This window comes from Eleutherodactylus coqui, chromosome 6 (assembly GCF_035609145.1).
Source record: "Eleutherodactylus coqui strain aEleCoq1 chromosome 6, aEleCoq1.hap1, whole genome shotgun sequence".
In the NCBI taxonomy this organism is placed as follows: Eukaryota; Metazoa; Chordata; class Amphibia; order Anura; family Eleutherodactylidae; genus Eleutherodactylus; species Eleutherodactylus coqui.
The window spans coordinates 136519385-136541170 of NC_089842.1; the positions used below are offsets into that span (position 1 = coordinate 136519385).

Here is a 21786-nt window from a genome sequence, read left to right on the forward strand (position 1 = left end):
ATATATGTACAGCAGGTATTAATTATTCATTTCCTGTATATAGTCATATGAACCATGCTGGTATAACCTGGATAGCTCCTGTATATAATTATATATGTACAACTAGTATAAGGTATTCCAGCTATACATACCTGATTACATACAGTACATACCTTGGATACAACTCATGGTCTGCTCCCCTCTTCTGCTATCAGTCACTGCCGGTCAGACTGATCACATGGCTGGCAGTGCACTGATAGACTGCAGTTGTAACGACTCGCGTGAAATTGGTTGCCGGCTGCCCCAGGTAACGGCCCTCCCCTCCTCGAGCATTACCCAGAGCTGGCTTGCGACCCCTAGTGTTATGCCAGTGCTTGTAACTGCAAGCCCCATTCCCAACATACATGACTGTAATATCCATCTCTGCCCTGAGTTCTCGCTGCCCGTGGTTTAGGCAGCATGAAGCTAGTGGCAGGTTCTCTTTAACCTCATGTGTATATAATTAATAATGTGCATGTAATTAATACTGCTAAAAATGTAATAACAGCACAACATCTCTAACTCGCTATGATTTATACTATATACATTGGCAATTCGGATTTTTGATGCCATCTGCTGTCTTCCACTGGTATTTCAGCAGAAATGAATATCCCTTGCCAGGTAATATGTATTACAGTTATTCAGATAGAACATGACAAGTACAAGATAGAAGAGCAAAGGAGAAACAAAGTGAAATAGGCTATAGCTTTAGTTTTACATATCCTGTGCTAATGAAACTCCCTTGTGGCTTCCTCCTGCCTAACAGAAGCCTGCGGTGCTCCAAGTACAAAAGGATTCGTCATCCCATCTCCCAAAACAAGATACGGGAATGGTCTCAAATACCCGTTAGCTTCAAAACCATTTGTATCACAAAGCAGGTTGTTACTAGAGGGTAGAAATTTATAGCTTAATTTCCAAGGCTGTGTTACCTGTAATAGGCAAAATCTGGATAGAGAGATGATCTACCGCACTGTGCAGCAATCGTTGGTCTACTGTATATACATAGGAACCAATTCACTTATGTTCAAAGCATAAAATAATGATTAACAGAGGATTCTACTTAAACACATGAACATCTTCCTAAAGGCACAACAGAAGACAATAGCTATTAAAGCCATGCTGGAAGGCAATCTGCCCTAAGGTAGAGCTTCCAGCAAGACTGCTTAATCAACAGCCCCCGGTCCTGCTGAGTAGGACTAGAGATGAGCGAACACCAAAATGTTCGGGTGTTCGTTATTCGGAACGAACTTCCCGTGATGCTCGAGGGTTCGTTTCGAACAACGAACCCCATTGAAGTCAATGGGCGACCAGAACATTTTTGTATTTCGCCGATGCTCGCTAAGGTTTTCATGTGTGAAAATCTGGGCAATTCAGGAAAGTGATGGGAATGACACAGTGACGGATAGGGCAGGCGAGGGGCTACATGGTGGGCTGCATCTCAAGTTCACAGGTCCCACTATTAAGCCACAATAGCGGCAAGAGTGCCCCCCCCCCCCCCCCCCACTGTCAGCATAAAGATCGTTCTCCTCTGCCACAGCTGTAACAGCTGTAGCAGAGAAGAACGATGTTTGCCCATTGAATTCAATGGAGCGGCAATACAGCAGGTTCCACTGAATGCAATGGGCTGCCCGCGATCGCAGGATGAATGGTCGGAAAGGGGTTAAATATATAACCCCTTTCCTGCAATTCATCCAGAAATGTGTTACACTAAAAATATATACCGGCGTATAAGGCGACGGGGCGTATAAGACGACCCCCCAACTGTCACCTTATACGCCGGTAATACAGTGGAGCAAAGAATAAAAAGCATTACTTACGTTTTTAGATGATCTGCGGCGCTCCTGCAGGCTGTCACTCCCTCCTAATCCACGGCAGAGTATTGCTTTCTGGAGGCAGGGCTTGAAATCCCTGCCTCCAGAAAGACATGTGCCTTCAGCCAATCACAGCCAATGACAATGATGTCATTGAATGGCTGTGATTGGCTGTGTTTCTGGAGGCGGGGAGAAAGGAATACTTTGCCGTGGATTAGGAGGGAGTGACAGCCTGCAGGAGCGCCGCAGATCATCTAAAAACGTAAGTAATGCTTTTTATTCTTTGCTCCACTGTATTACCGGCGTATAAGGTGACAGTTGGGGGGTCGTCTTATACGCCCCGTCGCCTTATACGCCGGTATATATTTTTAGTGTAACACATTTCTGGATGAATTGCAGGAAAGGGGTTATATATTTAACCCCTTTCCGACCATTCATCCTGCGATCGCCGGCAGCCCATTGCATTCAGTGGAACCTGCTGTATTGCTGGTTCCATTGAATTCAATGGGCAAACATCGTTCTTCTCTGCTACAGCTGTTACAGCTGTGCCAGAGAAGAAGGATTTGTCTTCTATATGTTCTCAATGGGGTCAGCGCTGCTGCCGCTGGCCCCATTGAGCGCATATAGAATGCATCCATAGCGAACCGCGGGAGGGGCAGACTTTTATATCAGGCGGACACCTTATCTCCCCAGCCACTCACAGCAGGGGGGTGGTATAGGGCTTAAACGTTGCAGGGGGAAGTTGTAATGCCTTCCCTGTCTTTATATTGGCCAAAAAAAAGCGCTAACGTCTCAGGGAAGAAAGTTAAATTAACCAGAACACCGCATGGTGTTCGTTACGAATAACGAACATCCCGAACACCCTAATATTCGCACGAATATCAAGCTCGGACGAACGCGTTCGCTCATCTCTAAGTAGGACGTCTTTTTTTTTTTTTTTTTTCACCTTTTACACAGCAATGTATATACAGTGAGGGGAATTTATTATAAGGGAAATTTTTGACTCCACTTTTCTGACACCTTTTACATGCCTATCCAGCAATTTTTCGTTCCTTCGTTTTTGTTTTCTCCACCCTACCCTTTGTTTTCCCATCTACATAGCCGTCTGAGTCCTTGTTTTTGCAGCACCATTTGTATTTTTCAAAGGAATCATTTAATTAACCATATAATGTATTGATAAACTTAAAAAAAAATTCTAAGTCAGGTCAAATGGAAAAATAATGCAATTGTGCCACTTTTGGAGGAGTCTTATTTTTACATGATGAGACAAAAATGATATGTTAACTTTATTCTGTGGGTCAATACGATTACAGAGATACCAAATTTATATATTTTTTTTCTTGTGACACCATAATGTTTATATTTTTCTGCTGAAGAGGTCTGGCGAATGCTCTTTTTTTACAGGATGACTTGTAGTTTCTATTGGTGCTGTTATGTAGTTGTGTATTTTCTATGTAATGGTGTTCACTGTGCAGTATAAAAAAAATGCATTATTTTAATAGATTGGAGTTTTCTGGATGTACCAATACCCCATTTTTTGAAGGATTTAGGGGGTCTGATTTCAGACAGCTTCAAAATGAGTTAAGAGTGTGGCCAGGCTATAAGGAAAGAAAGTAGGATGCTCGTCAGCATAGACAGAGGTATAACCAGTAGAAAGAGGCAGATTGTGATCCTGATAGAACCCTGTGAGACCACATCTGGAGTACTGTGTTCAGCTCTGGAGAACTTACAATAGAAGAAGCATCCAACAGGCTACAAAATAGTGAAAGGTCCTAAGCATAAAACTTAACAGGAAAGAGTAAGAGTCTTTTTACGTGGAACAATGTCTTATGGCAGGCGAGTGCCAATCAACGGGATTGGCACTCATCTACTGAATTGTTAGAGGGCCAATTCAGATGCAATCAGCAAACAAATGATTGTTAATGGAGCTATCATTGATTGGCTGCACAGCTCACACTTACATGGCACAATGTACGGCCAACCAGCAAGCATTTTTATGCTTGCATAAATGAGCCAATCAGCCAACAAATGAGCCTTGTTAGTTTGTCAGCTAATTGTTTGCACTTTTATACAGGCTGATGATTTGGCAAAAGAAAGTTGGCATGAACGTTCCTGCCCAATTATTGGGTCATGTAAAGGGCTGTTTGAAGAACTTATAAACCTGGATAACCTGGAGAAAATAAGGAATCTGAGGAATATCTATACCGGCCTTTCTAGAGGGATGCCCTGAGATGTTTTTGTCAGTAGGAATGGGTATACCCCCCCCCCCCCCGCCCTTTCCCTGCCCCCCTTTTGTTGAGCATGCTGCCCTTTTTTTCTGCATTTACTAAGATGAATTCACATGTGGTAGATTTATTGCAAACATTTATGTGACTGTACCATTCATCTGAATAGGGCTTGAAAAAAATCAATGTGCTTGCCACCAAAACAACCCTACTTAGATGAATGGAACTGATTTTCAGCTGCAGAAATTTCTGCAGTAGACCCGCTGCATGTGAATATACCCTTACATTGTATATTAGAGGAACTTAAAGATGAACACTATAGAAAGGCCTATTGCTGGGTGGGTGTCTGTGCCATGCACTACTGAAATAACTGTGGCTGATACTATTTCATGAAGCTAGTGGATGGTGGATGATTTGACTGCATTGTTTCCAGTAAACAGCAATATGGGTACTGCAGTGTGATGTAAGCATAGAATGTGACCTTTCTGTAGCCCTATTAACTTTTCACCACAAACACAGCCAATTGGATAGAAAGTGATTCCAACAATAACATGACATTAGAAAATATCTCATCATACTGTATTGTTCCTTACAGGAATGTTTCAACTAATTGTCTAAATCTATCTAAATCAGGTATCATTTATTTATCACGTTTTTGCTGTTTCCTAGAAAAAATGGAAATAACATATGAAATAACAAATCTGGAATTCTTATTTAATAAAACAGACTAGAGTGAATCATTAGCAACAAAGCTCTTATTCCAAATTTGTACTATACTTGTAGAAATTGTATATGGATACAGTATGTGTTCAAGAACAAAAAAATTGTAAACTGGAACACTAATCAATACAAATAAATACATTATTATGTCCGTTTATTAGATCACACTAACACAATATATAAACTGGTGGAAATAAACAACAGCTCTGCAGATAGCACATACTGTGTAGTGCTTGAGATAGTCTTCTATAAAGACCAAGAAGTAGTGAATATACATTGCTCATAGTACATAGTATATACAATGTGCCATCTTGTGGCTTGCATTAAATATTGCATCTATAAAAATATGTTGGTTTACTGTTTTTACTTATTTTATGAAATGAAAAAAAGATTGTTTTTTATGAATATGTACTATATAATATATATATAAGTTGGGTCCGGAACTAATTGGATACTGACAGTTGACTGATAAGCAGTTCCATTGTCCCTTGCGTCCTGTTACCTAATTATTTCATGACAAATTAGGAAGATTTAGTCTAGATTTAGATTCTTAGTGCTTTTCATTCATGAGTAGTGCACGCTTTTTACTGCTAATTGCTGGGTCCTGTTCTTGCCATTGTGTTGTGCAAGTGTTGAACTTGCATTTGGTGGCTGTTCATGGGAACTCTCAATATGTGTTAATCAGAGGCATAACTTGAAGCTCCCTGGCCCTGATGCAAAACTTGTAACGGGGCCCCCAACTATAATGCTTTACTCATAGTACTGGGTTCCCTATATGGAAAAGAGAGGCCCTATGGACCCCTAAGGCTCCTGGGCCCGGGTGCAACCTCATCCCCTGCATCCTCTATAGTTACGCCCCTGGTGTCAATGCAAGTGAAGGAGGACATCATTGGGCTAAAAACACCTTTCAAAGGCGGAGTGACTTCATGACTTCAATGTGATTGAGCTTTTCATTTACTGAAGGCAAAAGGAAACTCAGCATTTCGTCGGACTTCACATGGGTGTATTTTCAGACAGACTTGTATGAGCAGAATTTGGGCATGAAATACACATAGAATAGAATCCATTGATTTCAATGTGTTTGTTCACATTTCCGTGTTTTGCGCACACATTTAGTTCATGCAAACAATATAGAATGTGTTCCCAATAGAAGTCAATGGGGCTGCACAAATGCACGCGCAATATGCAAAGAGAAGCGGGAGACACTGTGTAATTGTGCTGGAAAAACACATCTGGAACTAATTAGCCATTTCAATTGGAGCATTTGTATGCTGCGCACAAATGAGTGTGTCTTGTGGGGGTAAACGTACAGTAAAATACGCTGATGTGTGTGCAAAAAAATGAATATTCATTCTGCAAAAACGCAATGCTCAGAAAGGCACAAATGCACCTACTCTCGTGTGAAGCCGGCCTTTGTAATGTTCGTGAGTTCTAGAATTAAGAAAGTCATTGAGGAGAAATAAGTAGTTTTTATGCCAGTTTTCTGGTGTAATAAAGTCACAAATTATGCTAAATGCCCCATTTGCCCCATTTGCACAATAATGTGGGCAAGGATTAGTGGAATGGGACACAAGTGTAAATTACAGCAGAAATCTACGCCTCATAACAAGCATACATTTAAATTCCTGGCAAACAGAAAGCCAAAGATACAACAAATCAATTAATTCTCCAGATGGGTCTGAGTAAGGGCTCTTTCATATGAGCGCTGCAATTTCTGGCTGCGTCACGGCCGCAGCGCAGCCGAAAATTGCATGGACAAAAGACAGCTGTGACCAAGTCATGGCTGCATCTCCCCTTTAAGCGCCTATTCAGACGGCCGGGGTGCGGCGAGTATATGCCACAGCCCGGAATACCATTGGACGGGGAGAGAGAGTTAGCTCTGCTAAACTCCCTCCCTCCACCCCTTGCCGGCTGATGGCAATGGGAGGTGGAGTGATGGTGCAAAAGCTAGTGTGCTAATCTCCCGCCCCGTCCTACCCCTCACTTTGTCGACAGCAGGCAAAGGTCTGAGAGGGGGAGGGAAGGGGGAGAGAGTTCAGCAGAGCAACTGCTAAACTCCCTTCCACCTCCCTTTTCTGGCAGCTCTCATAGAAGTTTATGGGACCGTTCAGCACATTCCGGCCAGAAGATAGGTCCAGAGCTATCTTTTCCGGCCCATACACGCTATCTTTTCTGGCCGGCCATTTTTACGCTCCAGAAAATCGCCCATCTGAACACATGCATTTGAATCCAATGCATTAGATGGTTACGATTTTCGGCCAGCGATTATCGTACAAAATGTCCGTAATAGAACTCTTGTGTGAATAAAGCCTAAGGCTGTATTCACAGAAACTCAGACCAATATCACACTTGTAAACTTGCGATTCTGGATGCGAGCAAGATGCGTTTTTGCTTAAAAAAAAAAAGACATTAAAATCAAAGTGCTATTAACATGCAAGAGTTCTGTCCATATCGCTAATGGTTGTAGTTCGCACGTGAAACTCGACCGTGTGAATGTCCCCTTAATCCCTTCCATTGACTGCAAAGTATTTGCATCCTGGTGTTAAAATACTTTTTGTATTCATAACATTGTGTTTGTTTGTCCACATACTTTTCAGCCAGTGAAACGGAGGATCTATGTAAAAAATAGATGCAATTCCTGAATGGTTAATGCAATATTTTTGCTACAAGCCTTGAATTAAAGCAGAAAGACTACAATTCATTCACACATTGATGGCTTTGCCTCAAAACCATTCAGGTGGTGCACAGAGGCTAAATGAAATAAAACTGTCCAAACACTTCTCGGCCCTATATAAGAGAGCACAGTGGCTCAATTATCAGCACTGTTACCTTGAAGGCTACTTTCTGATGTAGTAGATATATTCTTCTCTGCATCAAATAACATACCTACACTGCAGTGTGGATGAAATGCAGGGTGAAAATCCATGGCAGATACATGATATAAATGACATGTTTTGGGTTAAAAAATACCCAGCAAGCTGTGACAGAAACCATATTGTTTGAATGCCATCTTGTTTCCTACTCCATTCTCTAACATATTTGACACATGTATTCAGATATTTTGCTTCACAACAGAAAATTACAAGGCCTGATGAAGAAAGCTGGATTGACCCTCGCTCACACAAGTGTGTAGCCTGATGACTGACTAAAAATGAACTTTCTTTAAGAAATGCACATTGCTAGCAAATAGTGAAACGGATAAGGAGCTTTTTTTTTGATCTTCTACACATATATGTAAGCCTTAACTGAGCTAAGGAATACTTATAGATTGCCAATTAATGACCTCAGAGAGTTAGTAAACAGAGCGTGACTAGAGAAAAGTTTCACCCAGAGACTAATGTCATGGCACGTGCTAAGGATTAGTAACCAATAATTTGGTTATGCATATGTATTAGCCAGACGACCTTTAGTCTCACTTTCAATGCATTTGTCTAAAAGGACTATAAATACTTTGGCTTGTTAACAAATAAATTGAATCATTTCTAATTTACACAAATGCTGTGATTTCTGAACAGCTCGTAATTTGAGACACAAGATATACTTGTAGTGCTCCATTGCATTGACAAAACCCCCAAATCTGTATGCAGTATCTCATCATATTTATTGTAAAAGGGGTTTTATAAGCTTCAATTTACATATATGCAGTTGTACTTGTTTTAGATTTTCAGTTTAATAGCCTCAACAAAAAAATCTGCTACTTCCAAATGTAGCCTAAGGATTCTGGGTTTCTTTCCATATTTAAGGAAAGAAATCACTGATAGTCTAGTACATTTCATATAAAACTAATTTTGGTATGCTGTTGTGTGTTTTTCATGAGAGTACATTTGGTATGTAATGAATATGTTTCTGCTATATACTGTAAATAGACATTACATAATAGCATACAGTACACACACTTATATCTGTGCAATATATTTTAGGAATGGCGTCTCCCCTGCAAGGTTAACTAAAGAATGTAACTAGTATATACTGCAGCAAGACTACACAAACTGTGCTGTATTTTGCAATCATAAACCTTAAGGCTGCAGTCACATGGGGGGGAATCCCCCAGAAATCTTTCGGAATATCCACAGAAGGACCACACGGAAATTCAGCAAGGTTTCCGCAGCAGAAAGGCCGTTTGGTGTGGGTTTTGAAGCAGCTTGTCTGCCTGTATTCCGCTATGGTCATATCTCCCTATAGAGAGAGAGCTCGCTGCGGAAACGTCAATACAATTAACATGCCGCGGATTTGAATTCAGCACGGCTTGTCCGCAATGGACTGTCCACAATTTGGGGACGAGATTTTTGCAAATCTTGTCAACTTTGCTGCTTAGGCTCGGGTGTAAGATTGCCCGTGGAATTTCTGTGCAGAAAGCCAGCAACCTATTCCGCCCATGTGAACCCAACCTATAACTTCCTACAAGAAGTTTCAGACCTTGTTCTAGCCTCTCCTAATACTCACTCTACTTGATGTTCATACCCACATGCCCCATTACCCCTCTCCAGTACTGGAGGGAAAGAAAAAAATTCTGTCCACTTATTCCAAGATTGACATGAAAGTATGTTCGGTATAATATACACCAAAAGACAGCAAACTACAATAAATTAATAAAGGTACAAGTCCAGGTGTCAGGAGGTCAGACAGATTTATAGGCATACAATGAATTACCTCTGGAGCTATGTAGTCCGGAGTCCCACAAAATGTGCGAGTAGTGGCGCCGCTGAAAATGTTCTCTTTACACATTCCAAAGTCAGTGATTTTAATGTGTCCCTCAGCATCCAGCATGACATTATCTAGCTTCAAGTCTCTGCATAAAGAACAGACATATCATCGGAGACTAGAGCAAACGTCCCATGATATGTTAGCAGAACATACTGGTACTTTAAAACTCATCATATGGGGTAGTATGCGGATACACTGCAAAATACACAAGCATTGAATAGGGACATTAAGGTACGCTGCACTATCATTTATCTCATATGTCAGAGAATAATATTTCATGGTGCTGCATGAACTGGGAAGGGTTCTTCAAATAAAGACTAGGAAAATTCCAGCACTCAAGTCAGAAAACTTTTCTTATTTCAAACACAAGAAATTCCATAAGACTTATAATTGTTTCCATGTTTCATGCCGTCAATGTCCATTAGTGACTACTACAAAATAGCAGCTGCTCTAGAAAAATGCTTTGTCACTTTTGCCCATGCCAATGTCACTCTGTTTTTTCCGTAAGCCACATGGTCAGTCACTGACTATAATAGGTTGATTGTGTGGACCCTGAAAGATGTCAAGTAAAACCAAGAGGAAAAGTACCCATCACTTCGCTAGAGCTGCTGCCACTTCATTCTGGCAATCGGTGGAATACACATTAATATGATATCCAAGTGATATGTCATTCATTTGTCACCTAGATTGTTTTTATTAATTAGAACCAAATAGTGAACCATTTTTTTAATCTGGTTGTATTTTCTGATTGTAATTTTTTAAAATTCTATTTTCTGTTAATGATTATAGGGCAGCCATCTTGCCTGAGATGCTGCTCGTTTTTGTCAACAGTAGTTCAGAGATTTGCTATATTGCAGCCATATGGAACATTAGTTTGGAAATTGACTTCCATGAGAAAATGTCCTAGCATGCAGAGTTGAGACTAGCATAAGGATTGAGCAGAGGTTACTATGCAGAAAGGGTGAGGAGGTGATACTCTCAGCACTGGACTTTGAATGTTCAATCAGCCTTCTCAATATATCGTTGCACTTGGGCAGCACTGAGTGCCTATAATGCAAATTTGCACAAATTCTCAGTTGTATAAGTTAGCTGGAAAGTCATTGTCTTCATTAAAATAACGGAACTGGGGTACTCTTTAATGCCTTTGGACCTCTAAAGTAACTAAAGCCCTTACAAAAAATCGGCACTGTATAGTTTGAGGAATTTGTTAAGTTCCTATAGTGGCACATGGACAACTATTGAAGTTTTTTTTTTTGACATGTCAAAGTTAGATGATTAACTAAGATGGAATTGCCCTTTAACTCCGGAGATTTTCCCGAGGTAATTCGAAGTAGCAAACGTGTACAGTGGCACAATAACAGTGTGTTCAGGCCAGCATTTCAGCACTAGAGCAATCTACGGAAATCTTCCGGGGTTTAACTGAATGGTTAGTGCAGCAAGCCCCGGAGATTTTCTGGGTGTGCCACTAAAGGAGTTAATGGCTCAGACAACTTCCAACAATATTTAAAATGTAAAGGCCTATGATGCAAATGCTTGTTATGTGTTCCTTTTTTGCAGCCCTACCTTAGGTGTATAGTACAGGCATTTAGGAATGCATCAATAAGGCATCAGAGTTCATCTGAAGCTAAACTAAAGTACTGTAGTGCAAAGGAAAAGTGGAGTTATTTGCAAAGAGGGTCATATCTCCTATTTTCCCCTTGAAAAAACGGGACTTCTCAGCAATGTGTGTGTAGTAGAATGGTGTTCTAGCCTTTATTCCTGCATGCATTACTTGATCTATTTGTAGTATTGGTCATTTTTCTGATAGAGTTCCAGATAGTTAGATGTCACATTGTGGTTGCTTATTCAGCATCAATTTTCTGTATTTACGTTTTTGTAATTTATTACTGTAGTGGATCTTTATTTTATATATATATATATATATATATATATATATATATATATATATTATTTTTTATTGTTATTTTACATTTTGATACATTCTAAATCTGGTTATACTAATGTTGGGATTTATGTGGTTCATCTAATCAGGGATTACCATATAGTCTTCTTTGTTCTGTTTTAACATTTTTGGCTGTGTTCAACATTAGTTAATCAAACCATGTTAGGAGTGGTGGTAATCAGTAAATCCTAATTTGGCTAACCCTACAAAAATAAACAAGATTTAATAAAAAAAAGTGAAGGTTAATCTGTCACATCCTGTCACACTAGCAGACAATCAGATTATTTCATCTGTGAGATGCCTTATGAGAAAATGAAAGCTGAAATCTCATTAATTGCCATGAACAACTACTTTGCTTTTCCTTTGCACTAATTTTAATAAATCTCTCGAAAATCTTAAAAGATTGTATCAGTGGGCATCTGGGTGTTGAAACTAAGCCTCTAATTAATAGAAGAAAAGGACAGAAGTTTTTAACTCTCTTCAGTTCTCCATTCAAGAGCTAAACAAAAAAGTAGTCGATAACTTATAGACTTGATTGACGAGGAGAACAAAACGCATGTCAATAGGAATCAAAGGAGGACAGAGTCCAGGTCAAGAACTTATGTCCCTTTGTTCTAGCAATCTCTGCCATGCAGGTTATCTAAAAATAATAATTTGTAGCCAGTGGCCTAATCAAAAAAAAATCTATTGTTTTGGGATTAATGATGCAAGGCAGCGGTCCCCAAGCTTTTGCACTTAGTGAGCCACAATCAACTTTGAATGATGGTTTAGAGTCAACTCAAAAACAGAAGACGGAAATTTTTATTCTAGAGCTGCATGGAAACTTTTCTACATTAAATCCTAATGTCAGTGAATGTGCTCACGTTGCGACTTGCAAGTTTCTGCAATAGATTTTTTGCGATTGTTGGGTTGCAGCAACTTGTAAGCTGCGATGCGACTGCATTCACTTACATTAGGATGCAATGTAGCAGTGCCACAATGCAGTCTTTGGCTGCATCATGTGTGTCACTCCCAAACTTACCATGTAGCCCTAGCCTAAATATGGGGAAACAAGAAATTGTGAAATTGAAAACATTTGCTGATAAATATTTCAGTGTAAAATCTGAACTGGCAGTGTTTGGTGGTTAGTCTAATAATATCAATTTCTGGTACAAATGGTCATAACTCAGAATTCCTATAGTGAGCCAGACCGTTGGAGACCACTGATGTAATGGGTAATTACTTTATTTTTTAGGAAATCAATGACTCTTCCCAATCTCTTGGTGAAGGGCTCATATCTCTTTTTATCTTACTACACTATAACTTGTTATCCAATAGGGAATTAGAAATCTCTCTTCCATGTGTTATTTTATTATTATAGGCTATGTATTTGAAATTGGCTTTGCTTTATTATAAATTTTAGCGGTCTTTTTTTTCTCTCACCAGTGCAGACATATAAAATCTGGTATGTTTAATAATTACCTATAGATGATTCCCTTATTGTGGAGGAAGAAGAGTCCAATGGCAATCTCTGCAGCATAAAACCTACAAATACACACAACATATTGTAAGCCATTGTCAAAATTCAATGGAAAGTTAAGGCACAAGAAGTAATCTTTGTAATAGCATCAAATATTGTATAAGACATAGAACATACCATACATTTTTAATTTGTGGATGTCCTACCAAGTGAGGGGGCCATATTCAATTGCAGCCTGAATAGAAAGGTGTCTAGGCATATGATGGGTCCTTTAGTCAAACAATGGGAGTTCTGGAAAGAGCTAAGTAAGTTTTCTCAGTTCTTTCTGTAACTCCTATACATTTGAATAGGGAGAGCTGCAAACATGAGAAGCCACCTTTCCAAGTGCAATGGGGGGAGGCAAAAGGTGACCAGATAGGTGGGGATCCATGGACATTTTCATATCCAATGGTGTAACTATATGGGTCACAGTTGCAACCAGGATCTTAAGCTAGAAGGCTCCACAGTCACCACTTTCTATACTAACAATGCTTGGGTTGCTACCAGTGCTCCATCAATGGGTCAATGATTAGACCTAGCGATGCAGCTATGTGCAGGTTGTGGCTGTTCGTCATGAAGAGATATTCTATGAGCGAGTGGTGGGATTGGCTTTGCCGATCTATCAGGAGAGGTTAGGAGCAGAGTACTGACTTGTCCCATCCATTGTTCAGTTACCCAACCAGCCAACACTGTGCCCAGTATATGGGGATGAGGAACAGGGCTATAGGAAGAGAAAGGCCTGTACCTACTCATAAACATATTGATCCACACGTATTGGTAGTACTCTGCTCCCTGAGCTTTTTTCTATCTCATAGAGGGAATGTTTGAAACAGAGTAAATATGTATATTGTAGGTATTACCGGCCAGTCACACATAATGTCTAAATGAGTCTGTGCAAACCAGTCACATCACTTTCTTCCAGCTATTCCAGCTGAAAACTATAAGGTCTAAGGAAAGCTAACACAGGCAGAGTAGGTTGTAAGGAAAGTGCATTGTGCTGTGTTCATATTTTGCGGTAGTGTTAAGCGGTTCGTGCAGATGAGACATGCAGAAAAAAAATTTTCACCAGTAAAAACATATGCAAACTGTACGCTATCTCTATCTTTTTTTGCCTTCCCCTAGATCAACATGGGCTGACCTGTCTTTTTTCGGCCTTACATACTATGTTACCATGTAGAGGGGATCTTTGGTAGCATCTAATAGAGGGGATCTTTGATACAGAGTAAATAAGTATATTTTTAGTTAGAAATTATAACCTAGTACTTAGAAGAGTCCCCTAATGATGAGCGAATTACTGGGTGACTCCAATCAAAAAGCTGTACACTTTAGAGGAAAGCAGCAGCACCACCAAAGTTTCAATATAGCATTTAGACAACTCCCACTGAATTCATAGGGCTACCTGTGTAATAATGGGTGTGCTGGATATTGCAGAATAAGAGGTGCTCTTTGTACCTGCTCTCTGGTCTGTCGGAAATGCATCTTTTAACTCTGAATGTCCTAAAAGAGTATTTGTAAAAAGGTTTTTCTAAACCGGACATAACCTTTAATTTTCAATCACTTACATGGCATGTGGTTCCTTGAACTTGCCAACTTGTTGTATGTGGTACATAAGGTCTCCACCATTCACATACTCCATAACAAAATAAAGACGATCCTAGAATGACAATAACAGTATGGTGAATATTATTATTTCTGAACTAGGGAGGAAGGACATAGATAGAGATGAGCGAGTATACTCGCTAAAGGCAATTTCTCGAGCGAGCATTGCCTTTAGCGAGTATCTCCCCGCTCGAGATGGAAGGTTCGGCCGCCGGCGCGGGAGAGCGGTGAGTAGCGACAGTCAGCAGGAGGGAGTGGGGGGGGAGAGGGAGAGAGAGATCTCCCCTCTGTTCTGCCCCGCTCTCCCCCGCAGCTCCCTGCCCGCTGCCGGCACCCGAACCTTCCGTCTCGAGCGGGAAGATACTCACTAAAGGCAATGCTCGCTCGAGCAATTGCCTTTAACGAGTATACTCGCTCATCTCTAGACATAGATGATATAGTACATATTTTATTCATTTTTCAGCTGATATTAACTTATAACTCTTAGGTATATTCAGTTACAGGGGTTGTCACAAAAAGAATATTGCTTCTAGTTAAATACAGCCCAAAATTCTAAAAAAAATGTTTGTATTTGCACTTAAAAAAAATTTCTGTCCCCAGATATTCCAGTTTTTATGGAATAGTCTTTCTGTGTCCTCTATAGTAAATGTTCCAGTGATTGTATTTTTTGGTTCCGAGGTTGCAACTTGGCCAGAGCTAGAGAGCAAAAAGCCCCAATAGGGAAGAATTCAACCTTTAGTCCCCTGTAGCTGCTATAAATGGACTATCTTACAGTAGCAGAGTCCTTACAGGGCTTCAAGTATCTACTCATAATATGGATAATTTTACCAAGTTTTCAATAGTAATTTCTGTTTTGAACCAGACCAAAGAGTTAGCAGAACAGGCCTTGTGGAAGAATTTAATCTTGCCCTACTGCTGCCCAGTCCAATTCTATTTGAATCAAAGTGCCTGCTTCAAAAGTAGGGCGAGTGAAAAGTTGCTTTACCAGGTAAAGAAAACACACACTACTCCCTACTACCTTCAAGGAAATAGTGGTTGTCAGTGCCTGAACCAGACCCGATGCAACGCTCAGAACTCTGAAAGATCGGAAGAAGGAAGGGTGGTCAGACTACATTGCTGAACTGTTATCTATGTACAACACATGCTCCTTCTTCCTTCTGATGCTTGGAAGAAATGTATGATGCCCTCTTAACTTGATGATGCCCACCTGCAGTAAGAGTGAAGAATGGACACTGCAAACCTGGGTGTAGAATATCAAAGTACAAGAAATGTACAAGCTGGTGGGCCCAGTGACTAAGCCCTTATACTCTCTCACAGCCACTCAAAAAAATTAAGGGAACGCTTTGCTTGAAAAAATTAAAGGAACACTGAATATGTAAAACATGGATGCATCACCAAAGTAGTGCCATTTTTATTTTTGTCTGTGGGAATAATCCTGATTACACAACCATATAGATCATCAGAAGTAGGCAGTAGGAAGTAGGCAGCTTCCAAAATGTCAAGTGTCATTTTTGTGGTGTCAAAAAAAGATTTTTATTTCATAAAAACTGCTATTATGGAATAAAAAGAGCCTTTTCTGGCACCGCACTTTGGAAGCAGTTTTCTACTTATTCTGATCATGTCTATCAAACGTGTTCAGTGGGAAGCTGGTCTCATCTGTGAATAAGACAGAATGCCAATGATGGACATGCCAGTTCTGGGTTGCTCTGGTGTATAAAGCTTCATGGTACTGGGCTGTGAGCACAGGTCCCACTACAGGACGTTGGGCCCACATGCCACCCTCATGGAGTCTGTTTCTGACAGTTTGGTCAGAAGCATGCAGACCAGTATCCTGCTTGAGGTCTTTTTGTAGGTCTCTTGTAGTACTCCTCTTGTTCCTCCTCTGTCAAATGAGAAGATACCGGGATTGATACTGGGTTGATGACCTTCTACAGCACTGTCCAGCTCTCCTCACGTAAATGCCCTATGCTCTGTGGCTGTGCCCTTCTGGAGGAGCAGGAATACCTGTGAAACCTGACTGGGATGTAGGTACTGCTTCTTGCTAACAGAAGTGACAAGGACACTAGCAAAATGCAAAACTAGAGAAGTGACAGTCAGGAAGGATAAGAAAAGAGTAATTATTTATGGCTACCACCTGCAAAACCATTTCCTTTTCAGGGGATGTCTCGTTGTTGCTTCTCCTTGTACACTTGTTGTCACTTCTCTTTGCACCAAACCAGGTGAAACTGATTCTCACTTGCTTATATTCATAACTGGGCAGAATAATATCCCTGAACTTTAGGTGATTTAGGGCAATACTGTGATGCTTAAAGAGTACCTACTAGAGATGAGCGAACACCAAAATGTTCGGGTGTTCGTTATTCGTAACGAACTTCCCGTGATGCTCGAGGGTTCGTTTCGAACAACGAACCCCATTGAAGTCAATGGGCGACCGGAACATTTTTGTATTTCGCCGATGCTCGCTAAGGTTTTCATGTGTGAAAATCTGGGCAATTCAGGAAAGTGATGGGAATGACACAGTGACGGATAGGGCAGGCGAGGGGCTACATGGTGGGCTGCATCTCAAGTTCACAGGTCCCACTATTAAGCCACAATAGCGGCAAGAGTGCCCCCCCCCCCCCCCCCCCCCCACTGTCAGCATAAAGATCGTCCTCCTCTGGCACAGCTGTAACAGCTGTAGCAGAGAAGAACGATGTTTGCCCATTGAATTCAATGGAACCGGCAATACAGCCGACTCCACTGAATGCAATGGGCTGCCGGCGATCGCAGGATGAATGGTCGGAAAGGGGTTAAATATATAACCCCTTTCCTGCAATTCATCCAGAAATGTGTTACACTAAAAATATATACCGGCGTATAAGGCGACGGGGCGTATAAGACGACCCCCCAACTGTCACCTTATACGCCGGTAATACAGTGGAGCAAAGAATAAAAAGCATTACTTACGTTTTTAGATGATCTGCGGCGCTCCTGCAGGCTGTCACTCCCTCCTGGTCCACGGCAGACAAGCTTTCTCCACGAAAGACTTTAAATCCCTGCCTCCAGAAGCACATGTGCCTTCAGCCAATCACAGCCAATGACAATGATGTCATTGAATGGCTGTGATTGGCTGTGTTTCTGGAGGCGGGGATTTCAAGCCTTGAAATCCCCGCCTCCAGAAACACAGCCAATCACAGCCATTCAATGACATCATTGTCATTGGCTGTGATTGGCTGAAGGCACATGTGCTTCTGGAGGCAGGGATTTAAAGTCTTTCGTGGAGAAAGCTTGTCTGCCGTGGACCAGGAGGGAGTGACAGCCTGCAGGAGCGCCGCAGATCATCTAAAAACGTAAGTAATGCTTTTTATTCTTTGCTCCACTGTATTACCGGCGTATAAGGTGACAGTTGGGGGGTCGTCTTATACGCCCGGTCGCCTTATACGCCGGTATATATTTTTAGTGTAACACATTTCTGGATGAATTGCAGGAAAGGGGTTATATATTTAACCCCTTTCCGACCATTCATCCTGCGATCGCCGGCAGCCCATTGCATTCAGTGGAGTCGGCTGTATTGCCGGTTCCATTGAATTCAATGGGCAAACATCGTTCTTCTCTGCTACAGCTGTTACAGCTGTGCCAGAGAAGAAGGATTTGTCTTCTATATGTTCTCAATGGGGTCAGCGCTGCTGCCGCTGGCCCCATTGAGCGCATATAGAATGCATCCATAGCGAGCAGCGGGAGGGGCAGACTTTCATATCAGGCGGACACCTTATCTCCCCAGCCACTCACAGCAGGGGGGTGGTATAGGGCTTAAACGTTGCAGGGGGAAGTTGTAATGCCTTCCCTGTCTTTATATTGGCCAAAAAAAAGCGCTAACGTCTCAGGGAAGAAAGTTTAATTTACCAGAACACCGCATGGTGTTCGTTACGAATAACGAACATCCCGAACACCCTAATATTCGCACGAATAGCAAGCTCGGACGAACGCGTTCGCTCATCTCTAGTACCTACACTTTTTTTTAAAATAGGAAGAATAGGCAATTTTAAGCATTTTTGCAAGAGGGATTTATCAACCCTATTATGTACGTTTTACTTATAAAATCCCTCTTCAGCTGTGCATCTACATGAAGACAAAGCTGAGAAATCCATCTTCTCCTCACTGTATGGCAGTGGAGGGAGTTCCTTCTCTCTGGAATAGCTGTATACACGCTATTGCCAATATACAGTTTCATTTTATTAACAGTGGCATTTTATTTAATATAATCTCACTTCTGTGTCCACCAGTGTGTCTGTCCCATCACTCAGTGTTATATACATCTCTCCATCCTGCTCCTGATGTCCTAGGTGGTGCACTGTGTCAGGAGAAGCCATTTTATTCTACAGACAGCTTCTCCTTCTCACAGGGGCTCAGTGCATTGAGTTGTGACATACACTACTGCACACAAGATCCACTGGCACCCTGACAATGCATTGGGTCTGACAGGAAGCAGGTGTGCTCTGAGGAGGAGAAGCTGTCTACAAAACAGAATGGCTTCTCCTGATACAGTGCACCACCAGGGACAGCAGCAGGAGCGGGATGATGATTTATAGAACACTTGGTGGTGGGGCACATTGAGGGCCACAGGAAAGTTGAGGTTACATTAAATGAAATGCAGTTATTAATAAAATGGTCCTGTATATTAGGAACAGTAGTTGTAGAGAAAGCAGCTGCAGACACAGCTGGATGGAGCACCCTCTACTGCTTTGCAGTGAGGTGAAGACGGATTTCTCAATCCCATCTTCACCTAGTTGCATAGCCGAAGAGGGGTTTTGTAAGTAAAATGTACAGAATAGGCAAAAATACTTAAAATCAGCTTCGACCATTTAGTGCAGCTTAGCTACATGATATTTGTATCCTAAAATGAAGTCTAGAGTAATTTGAAACATGGTATCCATCTACCTATTTATTCAGTGGCGTACGCTGCTGCTCTCTCTCTCTCCCTCATGCTTTACACTGCATGTTTGTGTTGTACAATGAAAGCCTTAATATCCCTGCAATGTAAATATACCATAAAAACAGACTGGTAAACCATACCACAGTTTGGAATGTTGAATGAAGCTGTGTGAGAAAGTGGGGTCGGTCGGACAATGCTAAAACGCGTTTCTCAACCATAGTACACTCCACATCATCATCTTGAATTATTACATCCTTCTTGAGAATTTTAATGGCATATAGCTCATCAGATCCACGCCTCTCAGCCAGCATAACCTGAAATATAGGAAAATTCACAAGATTAAAATTCCCATGAGCCTTGATATTCAGTATAACACATGCTGCACCGGGGACGAAACAAGAACACTGTTTAGATAATGCGCCTGTATAAATAAATCTTACCCATAGTCTTCAGACTTATGCATACAAACTAAAACATAACAGCTGAAGAAACAGAGGAAGAGACAAAACATATCTATATATATAAAATTGAATGTATGTCTGTCTGTGTGTGTGTCTGTCTGTTTGTCCTTTATGCGCTACTACACCATTCATCCGATCGCCATGAAACTTTGGGAAGTTGTTGAGTACACTCCTGGAAAGATTATAGGCATAGTACATTTATGCTAAGATAAATGGCGCGCGTACGAGCGTCGTCGACAGTTACGTCCCCCCCAGGTAGATCGTTCGATTTCCATCATTGCCACTAATTCTCTCACTTCCCGATATTTTAGAAACATGAAATTTGGCACGAGCATTGATTATGTCATAAATAGGAAAAATTAATGGGTCCCGACTCGATTATTCAATTTTAAGCGCCAAAGAATTAGCGTCCAAATTTTACGTACGGAATCTAATTTTCTCGCTTTCCAATGTCATAGAAACTTGAAATTTGGCACGAGCATTGATTATGTCATAAATAGGAAAAGTTAATAGGTCCCAACTCGATTATTCAATTCTAAGCGCAAAATAATTAGCGTCCAAATTTTACGTACAGAATCTAATTCTCTCACTTCCTGATGTCATCTATATATATATATATATATATATATATATATATATATATAAAGGAATGTATGTCTGTCTGTCTGTCCTTTTTGCGCTACTACACCATTCATCTAATCGCTATGAAACTTTGGGAAGTCGTTGAGTACACTCCTGGGAAGATTACTGGCATAGTACAACTATCCTACGATAGGTGGTGCGCGTGTGAGCATCGTCGACAGTTATGCCCCCCAGACAAAGATTGTTTGATTTCCATCTCAAGCACAAAAGCAAAAGGCATTACGAGCAACAGGATGAGTGTTCAACTACAAAATGATGTATCCGCTGAACGTTTCGCAAGACAATTGCTGGATATTGAGAATGCTGAGGTAAAATGAAAGCTGTGCTGTGATTGGTTGCAATTTCTTATACTGCTGAGGTAAAATGAAAGCTGTGCTCTGATTGGTTGCTATTTCTTATACTGCTGAGGTAACATGAAAGCTGTGCTGTGATTGGTTGCTATATATTATACCGCTGAGGTAACATGAAAGCTGTGCTGTGATTGGTTGCTATATATTATACTGCTGAGGTAACATGAAAGCTGCTGTGCTGTGATTGGTTGTTATATATTATACCGCTGAGGTAACTTGAAAGCTGCTATCTAGATATATAAAAACGAATGTATGTATGTATGTCTGTCTTCGCAGCAACGCGCGACGGGTACGCTAGTATAATATAAATCGAAGCAAATAAATAAGCAAAAATGGAAAAGAATGAACTTCTCATAATCCAAAAGTGCCCTTTACTAGAACCAAATAAACAGCTAAATATACTTAAATGACAAATAAGTTAATGAAGAACTATTAGCTTACAACTATTAGCCAATAAAAAAAGACTGCACACAGCGGCTATCACTCTGGAAAACACAGACTGGCCATGTACGATATTAAATGATTGTCTAATTATTTCCCTGGACACTGCTAAATGTGCAATTGATTGCCAGTATGGCTGCACTCTAAAAGGGTTTGAATTCTAGTGGCTGTCTCGATAAATATACTCTACCCTTGTTAAACTGTTAAAGGGTTGGGGGCTCATTGTGTCCCCGTTGCCCAAATGCCCACATAAACCAAGAGTTGGCCATGAAGCTTTGGGGATGTCTTAGAACCTGAAAAGTCTCCAGGCCCAACTATATTTTGGTGCATTATTGCCCATGTCTAGATATATCCATACATTGGGATGTAGCAAAGATGAATGTGTCATCAAAACGTTCTATAGTGAATTCACAATGAGTGTTGCCAAATGACAAATGCATCCCTGCTTCACGGACATATTCAT

The 21786-nt window shown here is 40.9% G+C and overlaps 1 protein-coding gene across 1 annotated transcript in view; it reads right to left on the reverse strand.

Annotated features, from left to right (window-relative positions):
- PRKCG (protein kinase C gamma) overlaps nt 1–21786 on the reverse strand; it is a 394858-nt gene that overhangs the window by 56907 nt on the left and 316165 nt on the right. The window contains exons 11-14 of the mRNA XM_066607722.1: nt 19570–19743; nt 14481–14572; nt 12882–12944; nt 9425–9563 (exon numbers count right to left, since the gene is read on the reverse strand). Of these exons, the coding sequence (XP_066463819.1) occupies nt 9425–9563; nt 12882–12944; nt 14481–14572; nt 19570–19743 (468 nt within the window). The remainder of the gene's footprint in view (nt 1–9424; nt 9564–12881; nt 12945–14480; nt 14573–19569; nt 19744–21786) is intronic.